General features: G+C 38.8%; 3 protein-coding genes across 6 annotated transcripts in view; 1 reads left to right on the forward strand and 2 right to left on the reverse strand.

The window, feature by feature from the left end:
- LOC139143796 (uncharacterized) overlaps positions 1-1,292 on the reverse strand; it is a 49,313-nt gene extending 48,021 nt beyond the window's left edge. For all 4 annotated transcript variants that reach the window (XM_070714358.1, XM_070714359.1, XM_070714357.1 and 1 more), the window contains exon 1: positions 1,183-1,292. In XM_070714358.1, coding sequence (XP_070570459.1) covers positions 1,183-1,187 — 5 coding nt within the window. In that variant the 5' untranslated portion in view covers positions 1,188-1,292. The remainder of the gene's footprint in view (positions 1-1,182) is intronic.
- LOC139143798 (multiple epidermal growth factor-like domains protein 6) overlaps positions 1-26,181 on the forward strand; it is a 435,859-nt gene that overhangs the window by 94,255 nt on the left and 315,423 nt on the right. The gene's annotated exons all lie outside the window — the stretch shown is intronic.
- LOC139143782 (cytochrome P450 2U1-like) lies at positions 3,936-24,735 on the reverse strand. Its single transcript, XM_070714333.1, has 4 exons — positions 24,509-24,735; positions 5,728-6,419; positions 5,295-5,591; positions 3,936-4,877 (listed from the first exon to the last, which is right to left on the reverse strand). Exons 2-4 carry the CDS (start codon positions 5,855-5,857, stop codon positions 4,696-4,698), a joined length of 609 nt encoding a protein of 202 aa, XP_070570434.1. The 5' UTR covers positions 5,858-6,419; positions 24,509-24,735; the 3' UTR covers positions 3,936-4,695.

Here is a 26,181-nt window from a genome sequence, read left to right on the forward strand (position 1 = left end):
AACCCCGAAATGATACGTTTCTTATTAGTCACTGTGTGCCGGTTGCCACAATGAGAATAAAACAATAGGAAGAATTTGATTCATGTGAAATTTTTCGCTGTCATTTCAGATGCAATGGAAGTGTTCGTAGCCGACTTCGTGTGTTTACCTACATTACAAGGCGTATGCGGAACACGTACACTGGTCACAAATGGCCGTCACCCAAGAAATGGTACTGTTTGGGGTCGCAGTGAACCGGAGCTGTTTTCAACATGGACAACTTTGGGGTTTAAAAATTATTGAATTACATGTAAATAGGAAATTACAAAATTATGCGTAAAAATTCAATAAACCGCACAACAGTGATTTAAATATATCATTGCGCCGTTCAATGATCAAAATCATTCTATCTTTCAACATATTTTTGTCTAAAATGAAAGTAAAGCATATCATTTCCATTTGCATATTAAAAAAAGTTGGAGTGAAACTATGTAAGAGAGGCATGTAATAAAAAATTGTAGCCCAAACAAGGAACTATGTATCCTTGGGGCAGGAGACCATTTGCCCTCACGATGGGCATATGGTTACCTACCCTGGGGCACATACTCGCACATTTTGGCCGTAATATACAGTTTGTCTGCTACAAAGGCCTTCCACACCCAGTGAAAATAAATACCGACGTTGTCAACATGTATCTTAAACGGCGGCCATATTTTTTGTTACATAGGTGATATTTCGTTAGTTTCTCTCACATCAGATTTTATGTCTTACCGCATGAAAACCAGCAAAATAAGCAGCACTTTTATTCCTTAGACCGACGAATGCAACAAACACTTCAATTGCAATTCTTTCCGATGTCCCACATAACCTTAAAAACTGGCATGTATGATGTTTTAAAAACATTCGTCTTTTTTGGCAAAAAACGTGAAATTTTAGGTCATCGACGAAAGTAAACAGCTACAAAAGCAGGTAATACTTCTTAAGCAAGCGACAGTGTCATGTATTATGTTTAATTTTGAATCACTCGCGTCATTTCTTCGGTGCACTAAAATCTCTGAAGACTTTCGAAACGACTACTCAATTTAATGACCTTAGTGACATGTTGATGTCACTTTAACAAAGCTTATCTGTTCGATATTCCTATAGATAGCGCAAAAAAGATCCCCTTAGCGACCCTGTCGTAGATTTAAGGAGTTTACCTACCTCATTCTATGAAAAGCTTTATCAAACACTGACTGCAAATGAAACTATTTGAGATGCAGGTTGTTATGCTTTACTCCCAAGTTGGCCCTCGGCAGCTGAAGTGTCGATTCCGACACATCTGATGCAAAACACAAAGCAAGCACCACCTACGCTAGAGGGCGTACTACTCAATATTAGCATGCGATCAAAATTGACATTCTTCAACACAGGTGAAGAGTTTAAATTTGATCGTTGCTAGTTCGGTTAAGTCGTAATTTTATCGTATTTTGATGTTACCAACCAAAAGAAGGCTTACTTTTATTCTAATATGTTTAGGGTAACAATTTATTGTAATAATTTTAAAGGTTGTAACGTCAGTCCCAAAAAGGCACTGTTTCCGGTATCGTCCAAATATAAAAGGCAACAGCACGTATTTAACTAATATTGATTTTTAGTTCAGTCAATGTGGATTCAAAACATAAAGTCAACAAGTAATTTTCCTGTGTTGTATTGCAACACTCAGAATGCAGATTGATTAAATGCTTAGGGACGGGGTAGTTTGTATAGCATCCCGGTTTTACTATATTCTTCTCGGCCGATCTCTGCTGCATAGAAAAAGAACATAAAGGGTCGACGTCGACGTAAAGGCTTTGAATTATATATGTGCTGAACTGAAGGGTAATAACTATTATCTTTTTTGCCTTTTACGTGTATTGACTAATTGCTGAAAATCGATAAAATGAAAAGTGTTGGCAAACGCAGCATTGTCTAGCTTAAGGTAAAGAAAAAGAAAAAACAAAGGCACGATATATAACTAGCAAGCTAACCTCGTGGATGGAGTGATAGATTCATGGATTGATGGAAGTATGGAATGATGGATGGATGGATAGATGGAATAAGGGATAGAATGATGGATGGAATGGTTGATTGATGGATGGGTGGATGGATGGATGAATGCATGGATGCATGGATGCATGGATGCATGGGTAAGATGATGGATGGATCGTTGGATGGAATGATGAACGGATGGATGGATACAATGATAGATGGAATGATTGTTTGATTGATTGATGGATGGACTTTCACTCAAAATCCTGAACTCATTTTACATGCTTCTACTTTCGTTCTTCAGGGGCAGGCTACGTCAATACTCGCATAAAGTCACAAAAGGTAAAATATGACGACGGTACATAACTGCAAAAGTGTCAAAAATTACTCATTTGCTGAATACCAGCAGATGGTGACGTCACAAAAACAGATTTTTCCTTTTCAGACAATCTTTTCTGTCACACATAAACATTGCCACAATATAAAGCTATCCTTATCAATACGAAAGGTACTGCCAATGCAGATTTCATCACAAAAGGTTGCATGAGGTCCAAACTTTTGTAACAGTGTTCAGCCGTGCATGGTGACAGTTGTGCACGAAACTTATTTTTTTAAGCACAAACCGTAAAATGTTTTACTGAATGTTTAATCTTGTCTGGCTGCAAACAAAGTCATGAGAAAGGGTCAAAAAGAGCCACTTTGTCCCTGTAAGTAAGAGAAGAATTGTCTTTTATAGCGCCGCCAGCGTCAATAATTATATGATCTTTCGCAAGACAGTAATCTTGGGGATTGGCCGACGTCAGCTACATTTTGGTCAAGTCTACTGCATAATTATGAAGGTAAAATGTGTAAACTAATTTACATATCGATGAAAGAGGTCAACGCTGGGGCTCCTCACATTTCGACAAACAAACAAACAAACAAACAAACACATAATTGAAGATAAGCAAACTGGTTCAGCTGAAGGGAACTGCTTACAATAAATCAGACTATAAACAAATTTGCCAAGCAACCTACCTACATCTGCACGTATAGTCCACATTTTAATGCGAAAATGTACGTATACACTTATGAAAAGATAGACTATTAGCTGAGTCTCCTAGTCTGCCTATCCAGCTATCTGTTCACATTTTCTCCACTCAGAAGTGAAATTCATGTGGGTGTTGTCACAGGTACTCAAGGAATATGTACGTACGCACGAACCTGGTGACTGACTGACTTACTGACTGACAGACTGACTGACTAACTGACTGACTGACTGACTACTAACTGACTGACTGACTGACTGACTGACTTATTGACTTATTTACTCACGTAAAAACGTTGTCAAATGTATGCCCTTGTCCAACGAAAACTAACCAATGATGCAATCTTATAGTAAGATTCAAGCGATATATGATATTTTCAGTCAATACACCATTCTTACGGATAGTACGTAGCTGTAACTTTTGATCCATTCTTAAATCATGATTGTATTCCATGAATCAATCACATCTTGTCGCTTATCCCAGTGTGTTGAAAGTCTATCACCCATGGATGACGTACTGTCAAGGTTTGTTATTTGACCTCCACTCATTTTAATTCTTACTATTTATTAAAACAAAGTAAATGCTTGCCAAAGGTTTGTAGAAATCAAATGCAGGGTAAAGAGACCAGTTTCTTTGTTGCGCGAGACTCGACGAGATCAAGAGTGACTCACTGGTGTGTGATCTTGCATAATGTAGGTACACCGGGCAAATGACTCATAATATAGACCAGTCTGCTGAACATTGTACAAACAGCCACAAATTGTAGTAACACTTTACATATGCCAAACCCTCATACCAAATTTGACTTTTTTAAATGATTGGTATTCGACTGGTTCATGAAGTGTTAATGTCTCGAAGTGAGATATCTCGCTGCAATAGGTGACGAGTTGATGTAAATACAGTACTAGTTACAAAGTGTTCTGACATACATTTTTAAGTTGTTTAATGATTTTTGTATGATGTAACTGCAATAGATAATACATGTTTTTGGAGTTTAATTACACTGCAATTTAATTGCTGTTGAATGCTGAAACTAAAATTGTGCGTTCAAAGAAATACAGAACAGCTAGCATTTATGGCAGTTAATATAGTCCATCACAATCAAATACATTTTAATCGCTGCATGATGACACATTTTGAAAAACAATTGCCATAGAATTAGGAGAGAGCCATCTTAGTTAATTATAAGTTTCCGAATGTTTTTATATTTGACAGTATGACCAAGTTGACTGAGTTATGAACCAACCATTTTCAAACACTTTTTTAAAATTACCGTATTTCCTTGCACAGGTGCAATATTCATTTTTTATTTTTTCGTTGATACATGCAAAAGAATCGGTTTACCACACTTCTTTATAATTGGCAGCTATAAAAGTATATTCGGGGTCCATCGCAAGAGATTCACAGTTTAGATATCGATAAGTCATTTTCTTGTACACTGTGAAACTTAAGTAGGAAGACATCTCTATTGAGTAAATCAACTAAAAGTAACTTTTGCCGAAATTTGGCCTAAACAATCCAAATAGTGCCAAAAGATTACAGCTACAGTGAGGCTTTACCGTTTACCATCTTGTAAATGAAACGGCTCATAAAAATATTATCTTTTTTGTCGGCTATCTCAGTGCAACGAAAATTGCTACGATTTTCGATTTGCTCTCATGCAGCATTTTATTAATGTTCAGTATCTTCGTTTGATAGAGACTTTGAAAGGCTTCGGAGTCAGCGATATACCAAAATGGGGCTCATCAGTAGGGGGCCTCTCTCCCGTCGGAACAGCAAACTCGTATCGATGCAGCAATGTGGTGAAGAATATGAAGAGTTCGGCCTTGGCCAGCTGTTCTCCTAGGCATGCCCTCGGTCCTACAAAACAAACCAACAGCAAAGTGTCAATCGTTTAATCAGAGATCATGCTTAGTCATATTTTCAAAACAAGTCGCTATAGATACTGTTAGAAATGTACTAGCTATTCTCAAGAAAATGCATATTAACACGATTGGAACTAATTTTGGATAATTCGATGGTGAAGTGATGTCATTCAAATCTGCAAATGTAAGCTCATCTGCTTTTCTTTTTAAGTTAAACACATGTTTTAATGAGTAGTTTGTAATATTGCAACATTCAGCTATAGGGCACCTAAAAATTTTGAGAAATATAAATTTTAAAAATATGAAGATTCAATTATCTCAAATTAGTTTTGATCTGATCATTATGATTTTTAAGACTTCACTTCATGAACCATCGTATACGTATGACTTGAGGGAATTGAGAGTTTATCACCTATGGCAAAGGGAAGAAACGAAACCGGTCTGATGACTTCATTGTTCGCATCCAGCATTCTATTTGGGTCGAATTTGTCCGGTTGCTCCCAGAACTTTTCATCCATGTGAACTGACCACAGATTGTTGATAGCAGTTGATCCCTTCGAGATGGAGTAACCGCTTAGTTTAGAGTTCCTGACGGCACAGTGAGGCGTGCCCAATGGCGCTACGGGTCGTATTCGCTGTATCTCCAGTAGCGTCGCCGATGTGAATGTCAACTTGGCTTTGTCCTTCAGCGTTGGAACCACGTTTGAACCTGTTATGAGCGAACAAGAAAATATTGATTACGGATGAGACAGCGCTAACATCAAACTGCATCGGTAGATTTTCCTTGGATTGTAAAAGATTACACTAGAATGATGATTGACAGTCTGTTGGTCGGAAATGCTTACCTCTGCCAAATGCTTGGTCAAGCTCTTCCTGAACCTTCTTCTGTAAATCAGGGTAGCGCAGCATGTATAGGACTGCCCAGTTCAATGTGGTAGCCGTGGTTTCGGTCCCAGCCAAGAAAAAATCCAGCATCAAGTACACCAGCTGGTCATCGGTGAAGGATTCATACGTTTCCCTGGCATCTGTGTACAGTCCCGACTTGTATTTATCTTGCTTGTCGAAGAAAGCATCGATGATGTCATTGAGATGTCCAGGGTTGTAGTTTTGTCTGTGTTCAGACACTAAGCTCTCGATGTACTGGATGATTTTCTCCGTCGGGATGCCAGGTCCAACCAAGGTAGCCTCTTGCGAATTGGCTTCGGCAGGAGTTGGGCGATTTGCAGCAGAGTCTTGAATGGATTTACTCCAAAATGTTCATCTAACATATCAAGCAGGTATTTGAATATCGGATCGCTGTGTTCATATCTCTTGCTGAACGCCACAGAACATATTACATTGCAGGTGCCACACTGCAGATAGCGTGCAATGCTGAAGATCTTCCCTTCCTCTCTTTGCAAGTTATGCGCAAGCACATCAGCTTCCTGTACGATTCGCTTCTCCATCGAGTCTCCTTCCAAGCCAAAACACTTGATGCACCTCAAGGCAAACTCCTTTTGCTCTGATAGGCCCCTGTCGCAAGGCCTCATAATGATACCTTGCAAAAAAGAAGTTTGAGGAATTAACGTTTCCTTCAAATTCGTTTTGTTCGACCAAGAAACTAGTCATTGACATAGGAGATGTAGGCAGCATCAATATAAAAGATGTCAGGAAGGTTAAGGCTGAAGTAGGAAGGTCTAAGGGACCGTCTCAGATTGTCGCAGAAGTTCAAGAAACGAAATTCCTTCGTTTAGATCAAAACCCCCTCCCCCTCCCCCTAAACGAACTTCAAAAGTGCGAAATGTTCATGTCTGCCTGAGAGTACAATGTTGCATTTTGCTATAGCTACTAAAGAAGTATTCCCCTTGCCACATTACAATTAAAGTAATCGATCAGATTTGAGTATTAACAGGGCATTTTACCGCATAAAAGTTTCATTTTATTTTACTTTCCCTTTTTGCATCTCTTGTGCCGTTCTTTGTCTTTGCGAACACGCAATTTGAACTTGGTAGGGGCGGTAAATAAGCGAGAAACTTTGACAAGGGGGCCCAGGCATGTTCAATTATATTAAAACGACTATGAAAAGGTGCATAACAAGTGAGAATAAAGACATCTAGTTGGTTAGAGCAGACGCTTATATATAGCACATTTAAAAAAAAAATGATACTTTTGTCTTTGTATAATTTGATGAATGAAATGTTTAGGTTACAATGTTACTATCGGTAAATTGTGTTTGGGGCACAAAAGAGATGGAAACAGTTACAAATTTGTTGGCACGAGTATGCAGTTTTCTTTAATTTAAAATAAACACACGAAAACTTGTGATCACAAAATAAAAGTGCGAAAGTGAAGTTCACTAATTGAATGGAGGTCAAACCCCCTCGCCCCCTAAACAAATGAATTTCGTTTTATTGAACTTCTGCGACAATCTGAGACGGTCCCTAAGTATGAGCATAAACAACGAATGCGTCAAGTGCATGGAGTTTAGTGACGTGTACGATGATATGTATGTCTTACGATACTGGCACATCTTTGGAATGATCATCAGCCATAATACGATTCATCAAATTAGGCGCTGCAGTACCTGGGTTATATAATTACATCTATAAAATTAGTAATGCAAATTAGCACTTTTCATAAATCATGTAGCGTTCAGGTTGCAGGTTGGCCTGTTCAGTATTCCGAATTTACTAACCTACACAATACAGTGATTTCAAGTGTCAACCACAAAAAACTTAGTGTGGAAAAGGAATATGGCGACGACTGAGAAAGTTGCAGTGTAAATTATCTCTCGCACGATTAAATTCGATTAGTTAATATAAAGGATGCCTATTTTTGTTGCTTAAGTAATACCTTGGATGTCATACGTCGAGCGCCCTTCTTTCCGCCCCAACCAACTCTGAGTGTACAATGACCATTTTGCAACCGTCGTGAAAGTAGCTCTGTACTGAGGAAATGGGATGGTGTCGATTAAGGCAAACATGGTAGCAGAGACACGAAGAGAGATTTGTAAAGTAGAATTAGCAAATTTCAGTGACGACACGTTAGTTTTTGCGTATGTCTAATGTCATCGGAGTGTCATGTGGCTAATATGTGTAAGATGCAGACAGATTGACAGAGGCGTACAAATTGGCTGCTGATAAATCTCAGGAGCAGGCAGAACACAACAAGCAAAGATATGATGAAAAAGCGAAAGAAGCTATATTAGAGCCAGAAGATGTGGTGTTGGTTAAGAATGTGAATATACGGGGAAAACACAAGATAGCAGACAGATGGGAAACACAACGTTACCGGGTTCTACGAAGAATCAACCCAGATATTCAAGCATATGTGGTCAAGTCAGAGAGATCGGATGGAAGAGAAAGGACATTACACGGAAATCTATTGCTGCAACATAGTTCCCTACCAATACCATATTCAGAGCGACCAGTAATACAAGTTCAGAGGGGCAAAAGCTATGAGGTGAGCAGACGTACAACTCGTACACAAAGGAGCGAGAAATGTAAGGATGAAATGGATGAAACGGAGAATGAGGAAGAAGAAGAATTGTGGGAATTACAAGTTCCAAGATGAAGGCAGGATGTTAACTTCCCCAAGAAATCGATGGCAGAACAAGAATGTGAAAGGTCTCTACAGTCATAGAAGAACTCTCCCACAGCCATGGAAACTTCTAAAGATAGCATCATGGTTACTACCTCTACCCCACAGAACAGTTCTGAAGTGGAGGGCAGTCAGCATGACAACAGGCAAACTTAGGGTAGACCTATGACCGTGGAGCAGCCGTCACAGAATGTGAACAACTGGAATCAATTGGGGATGTCAATGAGGAAATTATTCAGGAAGGAGATCATGGCAGCTTGTTGGAAGATGCTGAGGAGAATGGGGAGGAAGAGGCAGTCAACAATAGACCTCTACCAAGGCGTTCACAGAGAGTGCAGAAACCTCCTGATAGGTTCACCTTGGCTCATGTTACAGAGGTTCCAATGAACAGAGATGTTGATAGTAACTTACTGGAAGCCTTGTTGAAGGGACAGAGAGAAGTTGTTGTCAGAAAGTCATAATGGACATATCTACCTAGGGATGTTGGGAAAGAATGGATGAAGTAACTGATTTCATAATCTTTGGACAATTTGGATGAGACATTTTTTTATATAACCATGTAAGTCAGACGAGGCGGAGCTCTCATCGCTGAAGAAAGAAATGGGACAAGGCAAAGGTCGAGACGCCCTTTTATAAACAGGGAGTATGTAGCAGTTTGATATTTTCACACTGTGGCTAGCGGTGGCGCCAGATACTCAGGGTAATACAAAGTGACCACTGGTGGCGCTAAAACTGCCCCTTCTGTGTGGATTGGGAGACCCACAACATTGGGAGTATAAAAAGGGAAAACAGGTGTTGCTCAGGGAGTGTACCACGAGGTCCGCACTGGATAGGAGCTGAATTGAGTTGCTGAGACTGAGTTGCTGAGATGAATTGGAATTAGTGACTTTGTACAGTTTTTTGTTGCCTCAGTAGTAAGTGTGTTATCGTATTTGGACTATGCCAATTCAGAGAACATTTTGAAGACTTGTTGGGGATAGAATATGTACCAAATGGAGTGACTTTTATCCAGAAAATTTGTGCATGCAGTTAGTTAGTATGGCGACACCCATGAAGCCCTACAGATGTAGCTGATACGGAGCTGTGCATGTACAAGTTGCAGTCTTCCTGTCACCAACTCAGAGTGATGTGGCGAGTCCTGTGTAGCAAGACAATGTGTGAGTAACTCTATATACCCATATTTTACTATTATTAGCAAGATTTAATGTGAGCGGAGAGAATTGGAGGATAATTCCTTGGTGTAGCTTGAATGGCCAGTTAGTGTGTGGGCCATGCTAGTTGGTGTGGGGAAATTTCCACGTGTGCGCTGTGTTATCAAGCTTCAAGTCATTACCAACCCTTGGTGTGTGAGTGAATTGTTGAAGAAATTTCTGCGCGATATCCCAGTTGTACTCGTGTATCCAGAAGAGTGTACATTGACTGTATTTCGTGAATGGTTGGAGAATTTCCTGCATGATACCCCAGTTTCTACTCGCGTATTCTGAAGTGTGTACCTTGACTATATTTCACTAAATTTCATTAAATTATATGAATGCTTAAAATTTGATATACAACTCTTGTAATATGTACCATTGATACTTGGCTGATTTCGTAAGTTGATACACAAATTCTTGCAATATTTACCTGAGGTTAGAATTTAATTTTACTACTTGGTACCTCATTTCTGGCCATAGGTATTGATTTTTCGTATTGAGAGTATTTTTATTAGTAATGAGATTGTATTTGGATACATTGAATTTATTCATCGATTTCTAAATTATTGGAATATTTATTGACCGTAATTATCAAAGGTATATTGAATTTATTAGCCCTTACGAGATATTTCTCTTTGGTAATTAGACTGCACTTTTGTACATTTGGCAACATTATGTGTATTCCATTTCATACACGGCATTTGCGTTATCTTACCTAATTGCTCTGGAACTCATCTTTGATCAGTACCACATTTATAGTCCATAAGTATATTGAATTGACATCAGTCTGAATTGTCCTAGTCACAATTTCTTTTGACTCCAATGTGGAGAATTTAACATTTGAATTATAAGCTAGTGTGTATTTACATGTTTTTGTAGGTTACTTAACAAATTTTGGTGTTTATTACAGCCTTTGGCAACAAATTTAGATTTGTTCTACAGTCTCACTCTGTTTACATATAACCAGTGTATATCAACAATTGGGTCCAAGACCTTTTGCCCCAGAGAATGAAAAATTACTTCTTTATGTGATTCATGCTTGTGTCGAGTTAGTCTTAAATGAAGTTGGTTACATAAATGGCGCCCAACGTGGGGCATTTGGGCTCAATAGTACTTTGGCTAGCATGTTGATCGGATATAGGTGTAGGGTGTGCTGGACTGTTTTGTTGGGTGATACACAGTAACAGACATTTAGGGTACATTTTTCCTGTTGGCTGAGACATCCTGTTTGAGAGTGAGATTGCATATTAAGGTAGAGATTTGGTGCTACTTTATTTTTTTTTGATCGTGAAGTAATTTACATTGAATTCCGTACCCTATAATAATATTCCAATGGCCACTGCAAAATCGTTAGATACGGAAACCCGCAAGGAGGAAGTGGTTACTCCATAGTCTAAGGGAGCTATACCGAAGTGTCCAGAGCTGCTGCGATCAGCTGCAAGGGGTCGCGGGGCTCCTCGACATTCACCACCCAATCCAATAGCAAAACCTGACTTTGATCCTCGTAACAAGGAAACGGTAGAAGAGAGAAGGAAAGTGGTGTTGGATGATTTGGAGGCATCATTACACCAGAAGGAGGCTGAGATGGAGAGAATGAAATTGTTGATCCAAAGACAGGAAAGATTTAAAGAGGAGGAAGAAAATACTCAATTACAGTTAGAGGGCTTATTACTTCGCGGAGATACCTCACCAATACATCAGGAGAACCCAACAGAAAGACTTAACCAGATATATTCTACAAATGGGTCTGTACCTCTGGCAATATACCAACCTCCAAGACTGTCAACATTTTAGGGCGATCCTGATCAGAAAATGGACGCTGACTTTGAGCCATGGAAATATGAAGTAGAATGCCTGCAACAGGATCAATCTCATAGTACCACAACAGTACTCCAAGCTGTCAGAAAAGCACTTTTGGGATCTGCTAGTCGATTAATTATGAACATTGAAAGAGATTCTACCATGGAACAAATATTACATAAATTGGAGATAAGCTTTGGTGAAGCTGAATCAGGAGCCATGCTTCTTGAGAAATTTTACAGCAACAACAAGGAAAGAGAAGAGGAAAGTGTGTCTCAGTATGGGAACCGGTTAGAAGCAGAAATTCATGCTGTCAGAAGGAGAGGAGGAATAACTACAAGTGCCATAAATGAAACACTGAAGACAGTATTCTGGAGAGGGTTGAAATCTGATAGAATTGTTGATATCATTCGTCCTGAGATTAGTAAATGCAAGTTTTGAACAACTGATCCAAATGGCAAGAAATGTTTAACAAGAAGGCAAGTAAAGGACAGGTGAGGCGAGGACAGATGAGAAGAAAAGTACTCAACCTCCTAAGGGCAGAAATCAACAAATTTCATCTTCTGGGGATGGTGTGTACTCTGAACCTAGAGAGACAGAAAAGACAACATTAGATGCTTTACAGCTGGCGGTGAAAGAAATATAGGAACTTGCACAGAACATGAAGATTCAGGCAGATCATATGAAGACATTGGAGAATGAGAAAAGACGTACTAAAGAGCAGTATAATGAACTAAAGTCATCCATTACTACTATTTCCAAATCCGAGGTGGAGGCAGTGAACAGAAAACCAGATAGAGCTAGACTAGAGCGATCATCAAAAAGGGTTGTGTGCTACAATTTCCAAGAAACTGGACACTTTGCTAAACATTGCACGAATCCCAAGAAAGGAGAAACCCGATCCTGTCTTAAATTTGGGGAAGTGGATTATCTAGCCAAACACTGCAGACAGAAGTCTAACCAGCAGGTTCCATGGCTGAAAATGGGCAAGTTGTATGACTACCAAATTGCTACAAAACTTTTCCAAGTACAACCAAAACGTATTGGTCTCATTGGCAGAGCAATGGAAGAAAGAGTATTGGTGGAAGGAAAGGAAAGTCCATGTTTGATAGACATTGGATCACAGGTGACAACTATCAGTAATGATAATGAATAAGTAAAGTAATGATAGTGAATACACAATTCCTGCTTTAGTTATGCCATCCAATGCATGTAACATACAAGTTCTGATACTTGTTGGAACCAATTTACTTGGACTATTTTCCAGGGATGCATTTAGAATGAAAAATCAAAACAGTGTGAGGGCCATGAGGATATCTGCCACTGGAAGGGGAGTACTCAAGAAACTCAATGACCGAGACCAGTTTATTGGATCGAAAGGAGATCTTGGTAGTGCAAAGGAATTAATGCGCCATCCAGTGAAGATAGAACCTGGTTATATGAGAGCTACCCTGGGTCATTCTATGTAGTTGCAGTGGAAGCAAATAACGAAATAACTGGTCAGTTTATGACAATCCCTACTGTGTCTATTATGAAGTGCCAAAAGAAGAGATCAAAGGTTCCAGTGTGTGTGCAGAATGTGTCCTCTATTCCAGTGACCATTCGACCAGGGGAGGTGGTTGCAAGAGCTTATGCAGTTACTTAGCTTGGTAATCCTGATGAGACACCTCTTGAGAGTAACCTGGAAGAACAAGGAAACAGTACCTATACTGCAGATGACAGGCAGAAAACTAAAGATGGCAGTACTCGCAAAATCAGTCTGGATAATGGTGTGGAATTTGACATGTCAGAATCGTCAATCAGTGATCTACAGCTGCGCAAAATCCAGGACCTGTTACAGGATAAGGTATCTACATTTTCAGCTCATGAGGATGACCTTGGTTATTGTACTGTGGAAAAGCATCATATTCACCTAACAAACAAAGAACCCATTCAAGAAAGGTATAGACGAACTCCTCCAGCCATGTATGAAGAGGTTCGGCAAGTTATAAAAGGAATGTTAGATAGTGGAGTTATTAGAGAATCTCACAGTCCATCGGCCGCTCCTATAGTTTTGGTCTGCAAGAAAGATGGCAAGACCCGGTTGTGTATAGACTATAGGAAACTTAATGGCCGCACCATCAGAGATTCTTATGCCTTGCCTAGGATTGATGAAAGTTTGGATGCACTGGGTGGAGCAAAGTGGTTTTCATCTCTGGATCTTAAGTCTGGTACTAGCAAATTGGTATGGCTTAAGAAGATATTGAGAAGACAGCCTTTGTTACTCCTGTTGGATTCTGGGAATGTATGACAATGCCTATGGGTCTAACCGGCAGTCCTGCGACATTTCAATGATATATGGAAAAATGTTTGGGTGATTTACATCTGAATATTTGTTTGCTGTACCTTGATGATAAAATCATTTTCTCTAACACTTTTGAAGAACATCTAGAGCGACTGGTACAAGTGTTAAACCGGTTGAAAGAAAAAGGCCTAAAACTCAAGCCAAGCAAATACCAGTCGTTCAAGACTAGAGTGAAATACCTAGGACATGTGGTATCAGAGAGAGGGATTGAGACAGACCCTGATAAGACAGATGCCTTGTTGAAATGGAAGGTCCCTGAGAATGCTAAAGAAGTGAAACAGTTCCTGGGTTTTGCAGGTTACTACCACAGGTTTGTTGAAGGTTATTCCAGAATTGTGAAGCCACTGAATGAGTTGACAGCAGGTTTGCCTATCAAACGCAAGCATAAACAGGGGAGACACAACTCAAAAAGTCAGTTTCAGCTTCCCAAGTTCAGATGGACAGAAGAACATCAACATGCATTTGGCACAATCCTTGAGAAGTTAACCAATCCACCAGTTCTGGCATATGCAGACTATTCGAAACCTTTCAAGCTGCATATTGATGCTAGTGTTACTGGATTACGAGCTGTGCTGTACCAAGGTGAAGGAAAGAACGAAAAAGTTATCATGTATGCCAGTAGAGGATTATCCCGAAGCAAGAAGAATTATCCTGCACATAAGTTGGAATTTTTGGCACTCAAATGGGCAGTAACTGAAAAAATCCATGATTACCTCTATGGGAATAATTCGTCGTAGTAACAGACAACAATCCACAAACCTATGTAAATACCAGTGCCAAACTTGATGCTACGGGTCATCGATGGTTAGCTGCACTCGCCACTTACAATTTCGAACTGATGTATCGACCAGGAAAGCAGAACCAGGATGCAGATGGGCTCTCTCGGCAAAGAATGGAAGATGCAGATGACACAGAGGAGAGAGAAAGAGTGTTGTTGTCAGGAGAAGAAGTAAAGGTGATGTGTCAACAAGTTTCAAACCATGCTTGGATTGAAGCCATTACATGTATGGAAACAGCCATTCCAAAGAGTTTAAGTGAACCTCCAGTGCCTGGTGGTGTGGAGTCCTTACCTAGAGTAACTACACAAGAGTGGAAAAAACTACAGCAGATAGATCTGGAGATCGGACGGTTGTATTGGTACAGACAACAAACACATCACCCACCAAAGAAGAAAGAAAACAGGAACCAAGTGCTGTAATTGCAGGCCTGAGAGAGTAGAATAGATTGTGCTTCAAGGAAGGTATTTTAAACAGGAAACGCATGGGACCTGATGGCAAGACACAGCATCAACTTGTGTTGCCCTCAGCATATCGGGGACAGCTCTTGAAGGAGTACATGATGATGTTGGCCATCTAGAACAGGAAAGAATCTTAGAACAACTTCGAGCGAGATTCTATTAGCCCTTCATGAGGAACGATGTGGAACAGAAGATCAAAACATGTGAGAGATGCACTCGGTGCAAAACTTCAGACTATGCAGCAAGCACATGCCCCGCTGACTAGTATCAAGACTACTCAACCATTTGAATTGCTGTGCATGGATTACCTTGCTATCGAAAATGGAAAAGGTGGTATTGGGCATATCCTTGTGATCACTGACTATTTCACCAGATATGCAGTGGCCATACCCATTCCAAAATCAGAAGGCTAAAAACAACAGAGGAACAGTTATATAGACATTTCCTGCTTCATTATGGATTCCCAGGGAAACTTCATTCAGACCAAGGATGGGAGTTTGAATCTAGAGCGGTTAGGCAACTTTGTGATCTAGTTGGAATACAGAAGAGTAGAACCATACCCTACCATCTACAACGAAATGGACACTTTGAACGGTCCTTTTGAACAAAATGGACAGTGTGAACAGTTCAAAAGGATACTTCTAGATATGATGGGGACTCTCCCAAGAGATAAGAAGTCTGAGTGGAAGAAACACATTACATCACTAGTTCATGCCTATAATGGCACACGTAATGACAGCAAAGGCTTTTCCCAATATTACCTGATGTATGGCAGGCATCCAAAGTTACCAATTGATATCTATCTAGGACTACCACAGGATTCAAGTGCCAAAGGATATGATAGTTATGTTGCATAACAGATTGACAGAGGTGTACAAATTGGCTGCTGATAAATCTCAGGAGCAGGCAGAACACAACAAGCAAAGATATGATGAAAAAGCGAAAGAAGCTATATTAGAGCCAGGTGATGTGGTGTTGGTTAAGAATGTGAATATACGGGGAAAACACAAGATAGCAGACAGATGGGAAACACAACGTTACCAGGTTCTATGAAGAATCAAACAAGATATTCAAGCATATGTGGTCAAGTCAGAGGGATCAGATGGAAGAGAAAGGACATTACACAGAAATCTATTGCTGCTGTGTAGTTCCCTGCCAATACCATATCCAGAGCAACCAGGAAAACAAGTTCAGAGGGGCAAAAGCTATGAGGTGAGCAGACGTACAACTCGTACACAAAGGAGCGAGAAATGTAAGGATGAAATGGATGAAACGGAGAATGAGGAAGAAGAAGAATTGTGGGAATTACAAGTTCCAAGATGAAGGCAGGATGTTAACTTCCCCAAGAAATCGATGGCAGAACAAGAATGTGAAAGGTCTCTACAGTCATAGAAGAACTCTCCCACAGCCATGGAAACTTCTAAAGATAGCATCATGGTTACTACCTCTACCCCACAGAACAGTTCTGAAGTGGAGGGCAGTCAGCATGACAACAGGCAAACTGAGGGTAGACCTATGACAGGTTAGCAGCCAGTCACAGAATGTGAACAACTGGAGTCAATTGGGGATGTCAATGAGGAAATTATTCAGGAAGGAGATCATGGCAACTTGTTGGAAGATGCTGAGGAATATGGGAGGAAGAGGCAGTCAACAATAGACCTCTACCAAGGCGTTCACAGAGAGTGCAGAAACCTCCTGATAGGTTCACCTTGGCTCATGTTACAGAGGTTCCAATGAACAGAGATGTTGATAGTAACCTACTTCCACAATGTCTTAGGGTAATTGAAACCTTGTTGAAGGGACAGAGAGAAGTTGTTGTCAGAAAGTCATAATGGACATATCTACCTAGGGATGTTGGGAAAGAATGGATGAAGTAACTGATTTCATAATCTTGGGACAATTTGAATGAGACATTTTTTTATATAACCATGTTACAGTCAGACGAGGCGGAGCTCTCATCGCTGAAGAAAGAAATGGGACAAGGCAAAGGTCGAGACGCCCTTTTATAAACCAGGGGAGTATGTAGCAGTTTGATATTTTCACACTGTGGCTAGCGATGCCGCAAGATATTCAGGGTAATACAGAGTGACCACTGGTGGCGCTAAAACTGCCCCTTCTGTGTGGATTGGGAGACCCGCAAAATTGGGAGTATAAAAAGGGAAAACAGGTGTTGCTCAGGGGAGTGTACCATGAGGTCCGCACTGGATAGGAGCTGACTTGAGTTGCTGAGACTGAGTTGCTAAAATGAATTGGAATTAGAGACTTTGTACAGTTTTTGGCTGTCTCAGTAGTAAGTGTGTCATCGTATTCGGACTATTCCAATTCAGGGAACATTTTGAAGACTTGTTGGGGATAGGATATGTACCAAATGGAGTGACTTTTTTTTCCAGAAAATTTGTGCATGCAGTTAGTTGGTATGGCAACGCCCATGAAGCCCTACAGATGTAGCTGATATGGAGCTGTGCGTGTACAGGTTGCAGTCTTCCAGTTACCAAACCAGAGTGATGTGGCGAGTCCTGTGTAGCAAGACAATGTGTGAGTAACTCTATATATCCGTATTTCACTATTATTAGGGATGCCAAACGCTCACTGAATACTTGCGACATTACACTGACAGTTGTTGCTCATTGAACGGTTTCTCATTTTCAAACTGCTGTATCTCAAAAAGTATTAGGTCTAATTCAATGAAATTTTCAATTAAAAATTTCTATTCAATTGTTTATTCTACCACGTGAGTTGTTTTTGAAAAAAAGAAAAAAAAACTCGTCATTTTAGTGCTCAAAATCAAGCATTATTTTTCGCCGTACAGTGTGCCGTACAGCGGCACGCACATTTCTCAGGCCAATGCGTTCATATGTTTAAAGGAATACTCGTTACAGAGGTTAACAATACCCTAGGATGCCCATATTTGGACACAAAGTAGGTTGAAAGGTCATCTTGCTCGCAGTGACTCCGATCTTTCAAAATTGGCTCGCCAAAGCTGTGTTTGTTCAGCGCCTAAACGGCGTTTTGTAGGTAAGTTTTCGCTAAAATGCGGGGACAATTTTCAGTGATCAGAGTTAGTATACCAAACAGCAAGTGTTATTCTAAATTTGTGGAAAGTTTGAAGCATTTTCATGGCCGTTTTCTGATGTAATCTTTCATTTACATTCTTGTTGTCATTTCCGAACCGCGCCATGGACAGCGCGGCCATCATAGTTTTATGCGGGACAAGTGAAAACCTGGAAGTGTTTTGTGATAGTGAATCGAGCAAACGTCTGGTCAATTTTACTTTTTATAGTCATTCTATCATTGAAATATAAACCCGTACACTAAAAACTGTGTGTTATGGTCAGTTCTGAGTAGTTTCAAAGTCTGTGCGTTCGGAATTTACCGTGAATTTTGCCCTACGTACGTACTTCGTTGAACAGCTAGCCTTATACTTATACTGGCAACGCTACAATCAGCTGTTTTCAAACCCTGGTAGTTTTACGATCATTTTTCATCTGTGATGATATTTAACAGCAGAAATGAATTTCAATGATTTATGGGAATAAAGTCAGCATGCCATTGTAATAAATGTATGTAAACAACCTTTATTTTTAAACAGCATGGGGAAAATGACAGACAGTGTATAGGTAGTGCAGGAATCGGGAATTGAAAAACAAGTTGAAAGAGAGAGCAAGTGAAGAGAGAATGAAAAATCTAAGGAAAGAACCAAGAGCAAAGAAAAAAGTCATAACCCTGACTCTAGATTTTAATGCCAAAGGAAAATTGAGTACAACAAGATGACAGCCTTTTAGGGGTATAATATTCTTGTGTAAAAAAGGACAGGTCCAGGGGATTATTATGTTAGTTGATTTATTCATAATCCTATGATTTTTGGTTTTTTGAATATTAGAATTTCTCAAACGTAACATTTGAGAAGTTTTACAGATCTAAAATATATTTTTTTTTCTTTTTTGTTATTACTCAAGTTTAACTGTCCAAAATTTCGTACATCTAGCGTAAAAACTCTGAGAGTTATAGCTGTTTGAAAATGAGGAACAGTGGCTATTTTTACTGACATTCCGTCCAATGTTTTTTGGCTCTCGTTGATTGTCAGTCTATCTCAAATACAAAATTTAAGAATTTTTACAAATCTTAAATGCATGTATTCTTTTGCATTAGCTCTCAATATTAAATGTTCAAAATTTGACAGAACTAGCTTAAAAACTCTGAAAGTTACAGTAGTTTTAAAATGGCGAAAAATAGCTTTTGACTGGTATTATACACGGTGCCGTCCAATTTCCAACACTGTCTCACAAAATTTTTGGCATTTTCAAGTCTCTGTGTAAAGAAAACAAAAGCTCCTTATACCTTACTCTTACAATATATTGCCCAAAAAAGTATTTTAAAGCAGTTTACTTAGAGAATTAATGTTATTATACAACAATATTTATTCATAGAGATACCCACAAAATGACTCTCATCCATATGTTGTATTTTTTTGTCCATTTGTCAAAAAAATCGAACATATTTTAATTCAAAAAAAAATCATAACTCTGGAAGTAGACAAGATGGAACCATCATTCAAACAGTTTTTTGAATCCTGAGAAAATATCTTCAAGAAAAAATACAATTAAAGTAAGTTTACAAGAACAAAAAAGAGCCTGGCATCCCTACTATTTTTAGCAAGATTTAATGTGAGCGGACAGAATTGGAGGATAATTCCTTGGTGTAGCTCGAATGACGAGTTAGTGTGCGGGCCATGCGCGCTGTTGGTGTGGGGAAATTTCCATGTGTGCAAGTTTCAAGTCATTACCAACCCTTGGTGTGTGAGTGAATTGTTGGAGAAATTTCTGCGCAATATACCAGTTGTACTCGCGTATCTAGAAGAGTGCACATTGACTGTATTTCGTGAATGGTTGGAGAAATTTCCTGCGTGATACCCCAGTTTCTACTCGCGTATTCTGAAGTGTGTACCTGGACTATATTTCACTAAATTACCTACCCTTGGAGTATGTGCTGATAGCCGAGACGGAGAGATATCTTCATTGAATAAGATGGGACTGTATTTATTAATTACGTAATTATTTAACTATTATTTGGCTAATTAGTACTTTAATTACTTGTATACTATGTTACTAAATATAGTATGGTATAGGTTTGAATTTATTATTCAATACTGATTTTTCCCAATACTTACTCAAATTCAGTATGTGTAAATGAATTGAATTGATTAACCGTATATGAATTAAATGGCTGATACTTAGTTCGAATGGGGTGTTAATTACTAGTAGTTACCCTATTGCATGTAATTTTTCTGAACGTTTGAATAATTGATAATTTGTAATTCATTAGTGGGTTTTGATTATATGAATGCTTAAAATTTGATATACAACTCTTGTAATATGTACCATTGATACTTGGCTGATTTCGTAAGTTGATACACAAATTCTTGCAATATTTACCTGAGGTTAGAATTTAATTTTACTACTTGATACCTCATTTCTGGCCATAGGTATTGATTTTTCGTATTGAGAGTATTTTATTAGTAATGAGATTGTATTTGGATACATTGAATTTATTCATCGATTCCTAAAGTATTGGAATATTTATTGACCGTAATTATCAAAGGTATATTGAATTTATTAGCCCTTACGAGATATTTCTCTTTGGTAATTAGGCTGCACTTTTGTACATTTGGCAACATTATGTGTATTCCATTTCATACACGCCATTTGCGTTATCTTACCTAATTGCTCTAGAACTCATCTTTGATCAGTACCACATTTATAGTCCATAGGTATATTGAATTGACATCAGTCTGAATTTCCCTAGTCACAATTTCGTTCGACTCCAATGTGGAGAATTTAACATTTGAATTATAAGCTAGTGTGTATTTACATGTTTTTGTAGGTTACTTAACACATTTTGGTGTTTATTACAGCCTTTGGCAACAAATTTAGATTTGTTCTACGGATAAATCTTTTCGCCAGCTAGAGTTGCATATAACAGCTGTAGTAATTTGTAGTAATTGTTGAGACCTCCCTATAGTGTTTGTATATGCATGTAGTAATTTGTATATTGATTTGTATTGCGCAATTCCGTAATAGATTACTTTTCTATAATTTATATTTCCTGGTCTGTGTCTTCTGTTCTCACCTCTGTTCAGTCTCACTCTGTGGACATATAACCGGTGTGTATCAACAATTGGGTCCAAGACCATTTGCCCCAGAGAACGAAAAATTACTTCTTTATGTGATTCATGCTTGTGTCGAGTTAATCTTACAAGAAGTTGGTTACACAGTCATGGAGGGTTTCCGACATAAAAAAATGATGGCAATAACATCATTAATTTTTATCTACATTAAAGTATGTAAAATTGCTTGCAGTCACGCTTTTTTGAGTCCTAGTTCCGCGGTAATCATTATTTTCATATGATGCTCTAACAATATCAAGCATTCGATCATTAAAAAAATTAGACTCGAACATCCCTAAACATGTGACAGAAAAATCACATTGCCCCGATTACTTCAAATTTAAATTAATAGGTTTCATATTTTAACAATTAAATGGCTGCAAAACGTACCTCAAATGTTTTAAATGCAAAGAGAAAGGTTAAAAGAGATTACTTTTTAGAATTGAATTACATGTCGTTTAAGATCCTCTTATATGTCTATTGTCGTCATTTGGTATATTGACATATCAGTATAATTATGTAGGGAAAAGTAAAAAATGCGAATTTGAAAATAAAATAGGAAATTTTGTTATTTTCAGAGTACTGCTATATCGCTATACATATTTCAACTAGATATATCATTTGGCCGCAAATATCACAGAATGTTTCGTAATGTGTGTTTTGCAAATTTTTCACTTTCACTAAGTCAACAAGTGTTTGCAACCCTCACAAAGGTAAGCATATCGCGTATCACCATCATTGATTAGCGCTAAAGTTGTTTTCGGTCGATAAGACCATGGAAGATGGAGTGTCGTTGTCTTCAGTTTTGGTAATTTTTGTTCTCGCTTCCCTAAAACCGACCGGAGTATGTAATAATGCCTGAGTACTGATGACTCAAGTGGCGTGAGGGGGCGTCATCGTAGTTATCGTCCTTGCCCGCTGTTGGAGAAGTCGGCAATCGACACCATTATCGATGTGTCAACAATGCCCGCTCCAATATTATGTTCGCGGCTTCTCGGCGATGTGCACTTTATGGTCACATGACTGTCCTTTTTTAAGGGGTCAGTAAAAACGGGGTTGACTGTTGCCCCATCTACTCTAAATTCGTGAAGTGTTGGTGAAAGATTGGCGATTTACTTAAGGTCACACATCACATCAATATGTCACCGAAACGAAAACATCGTGAACTGACCATCATGCTCACTGGGCAGTAAAAATCTCCCGCGTGTATATATGAAGCTTTGGTTTGATCCAATAAAAACGACAAAGCGTAACCTCTGTATGCTCATTTTCTTTAGGTTAACTGTGCTTTCTGATCGGTAACACCATGATGGCTCCGCCAAGACTTAAGTGCATGGTAAACATAGAGCTGTTTCACGACTTTACCTTTGACCGGTTCAGGTTCAGAGCACAAATCGCGATGTTGGAAGGGGAGATTTTGGTCATGCTATATCATGTCAGATGTCTATCGAACCATCGGGGTGTGGTACGAAATGCACGACAGTGAAAACTGTGAGCAAAAAACCGTTAGACATGAAACTAAGGGACTTGGCAGAAATTACAGGGGGAGGGTGGCCAGTGTTTTTCAAAATGACGCTGTGCCAAAAAAAGTGTCCCTTGAAATATGTTTACAGGAAATATAGTATCCTCCACAATTTTACATGCGCTAAAAACAGTGACACTTCCCCTGCGCGTCATAGTCCATATTAAGGTAGAACGCGCCTCGGAGACAGATATTCGGACTGTCAAACGTTTACAGTTCGTTTCTGATCTACCACTTGTGGGGGTGCATGTTAAAGCTCTTGGAGAAAGATAAACTTTCGTAGGCTTAGTTTTTAGAACATCCAAAATTTAATTTTTACCCCATAGAGTTAACACAGGAATGGTGGCCATTTTGAATTTCAGATATCGCAAAATGTTGGGTGATTTGTTTCGCCAGTTCGGGACTTTGCACGGTGACCCCTGATTTTATTGTTGATTTGGTAAGAGAATGGTTGAAAGTTTCATTCAGGAAAGTTTGAGCAAAAGTTTAAGTCTTTCACTTTCGAGGCGCATACTACTTTAATAATATTTTGCTGAAATAATTTCTCATCAAGGAAAGTTTTTTTTTCTAAATTTAAAAATAATCTCTTGTATTCAAGGCTTCAATACGGAGGTTTCAATCGGGTTCATTTTACTCTTGCTCATACGAAGCAGGAACAAATGCTTGTGATTTTAAGTATATTAATATGCCACGTGCTCAGTCAGTCTCGCAATTCGCTAGAACATGTGACGTGAAAATGAAATAGATACATTTTGTCCCAACTAGCTCGGAAAAAATGACGTCTGAGGGTAATTTTGAAAGACTATTACCCTAGGGAAAGATTTTTTCGAAAAGTGTCAGGTCACGTAACCGTCTGTTTAGCGTCGTCTGCAGCTTTGAAAAATATGGTGATTCATTGCATGATGAGCCACGAGCCTCTGACTAATACAGCAATTTTTTTACATTCCAACAGCGTAGAACTTGAAGAGCTTTTCAACAACAATGATTTAAGAGCAACCAAGGACGTTAGGGGGTATGCTGAGGACATTTTTGCATCTCTTTGTGAAGAAATTGGCACTCTATTACCACTGTGAGAACTGGCTCAGCAAAGTTCTCACAATGTATCGTTGTAGTGCATATACATCAAAGCGCATTAAAACAATAGCATGGAACAACATGAGCATGTGATGTGTTATAAAAGACCAATAACCAGTCTTTATACGGATTGTAGTTCCTGATTCCTATCCCTTGTGGTTGTGCGTTATCAGAGTCATATTGCTGTACCCCTCGACCTACAGCCTCGAGGAAGAGCGATGTATTTATGTTAATGCACGGCTCCTCGGGGTAATGATAGGCCCCATGACAAGGTTATAATAATTATTATATTATACCAGTATAATTGATGGCGCAAATGAAGGGTATCCTATTTCAGAGATTAAAGGTATACAGTCACATGTAATCTAAATATGCCCATATATGGTCAAAGGGGCGTTCCTTGCTTTCAAAATGCCAATGTGAGGGCGCTGTTTTTAAAAAGCGGCCACCCGCTTAAAATCTGTGATTGGTTAGATTTTCTCTTTCCATAGTAACTGTGGCAAAATTGGAACAGGTGACAGTATACTTTAAAACCACTGTAGCATTTGGCCCATCGTTATTAAGCGGTGTAATTAGCAGGTGTTACATTTAATGTCGGCTTAATCCAACCATGAGGTCAATAAAAGAGATGGACGTATTTTAACGAAAGTCAGTAAAACCATAGGCCCTCGGTAAAAACGAGTCTATGGTAGAAGCTCTGTTTACAACTTTTACCTTTACCTCCGGTTCCGAATGCCTTGATGAACATGTCGGGACGGCCAGCAAAGTCTTGGCCCTTTTCAATCAGCATCTCTCGGTTTGCCCGTATACCATGACATATTATTATATAGCACGGGCCAACCTGTTAAATAGATAAAAACCGTTACAGATTGTGGCAAAATACAGTTTGCCTTATGGACTCAGCTGCATGAGTGTCACGATGACATTGCGTAGGTCAACAATTTTTCAACTGTATGAAAAACATATTAGAAACATATTATCTGAACTATCTAGTAGGCAATTTTCACTCTGAACGGATTCGATTATCTAGTTAAGTGGCCCATTATTCATTAAAGGGAGGGTGTCGCCGGAACTGAACTCAATGGTTGGCAGGGCCCCCTACGACCGATGTAAACACAGTATCCAGGGTATGTTGGCGATTGATGAAATTTAAAACATGTTTGTTTACAATGAATATCGAAAAAATTAAATGTCGCAGCTATGTTGACATGATGAATCTAGATACTATGCATAAAATACATTGTTTGTAAACAAGAAAGTCGCACATGCGCAGTTCCGACGACACCTCCCTTTAACGTTTGTAACTGTGAGTACCTTTCACATATCTGAACAACAATATATCGATGTAAACTTATTCTTATACTTTCAAATATATTTAGTACATTATTCCAAAAATGAAGGAACAATAGTTGAAAGTTTTCGTAATTTTAAATATTTTTAGTGACATAAAACAATTATAACTCTCTCCCTCTTTCTCCTACCTTGTAGATTATGCCAAATACATAGTATTAGTCCTTGCGACGGATTGTTTACAATATGCAATCTTATTGGTGTCAAATGGACTGGAGTCCAGACTAAAATTAAAATACGAACAATAGCATAGGACATAGATAGATAGATAGATAGATAGATAGATAGATAGATAGATAGATAGATACATACATACATACATACATACATACATACATACATACATACATACATACATACATACATACATACATACATGCATGCATGCATGCATGCATGCATGCATGATGCATACATACATACATACATACATACATACATGCATACATACATACATACATACATACATACATACATACATACATACATACATACATACATACATACATACATACATACATACATACATACATACATACATACATACATACATACATACATACATACATACATACAGGTCATTTTGAATTTTGCTGAATTTGTAGATTGGATAGAACAAGCAACGGAATATTCAAGAACGATAAAAATGTATCAAAAGTTGCAGCTAAAGGAGTTTGAACAGACATTTAAGTAAACCTACCACTGGGAGAATGCGAAATGACGACCGTAGAACTATCACCGTGACTACGGGCAGTTAGAAATTGTTTAGTCAAGGCGATAATCCGCCACATTGGCGGGTGGTAGATGAAACTAATGACTTAGTATTTGTCAACATTGCGCAGAAACATGTTGTCAGCCCTTTGCTTTCCATTGAAATTTTGATCAGATTGGTCTATTTGCTTTTAGATAAAACAGAAACAACCTGTCCCTTTAGGGTAGAATGCGCCTCGGGGACAGATATTCGGATTCTCAAACATGCATAAAGCTGTTTTGTTCTAATTCTTACGGGATCTCTTGTGGAGTAACTACTTAAGTTT

Source organism: Ptychodera flava, chromosome 11, assembly GCF_041260155.1.
Source record: "Ptychodera flava strain L36383 chromosome 11, AS_Pfla_20210202, whole genome shotgun sequence".
Taxonomy (NCBI): Eukaryota; Metazoa; Hemichordata; class Enteropneusta; family Ptychoderidae; genus Ptychodera; species Ptychodera flava.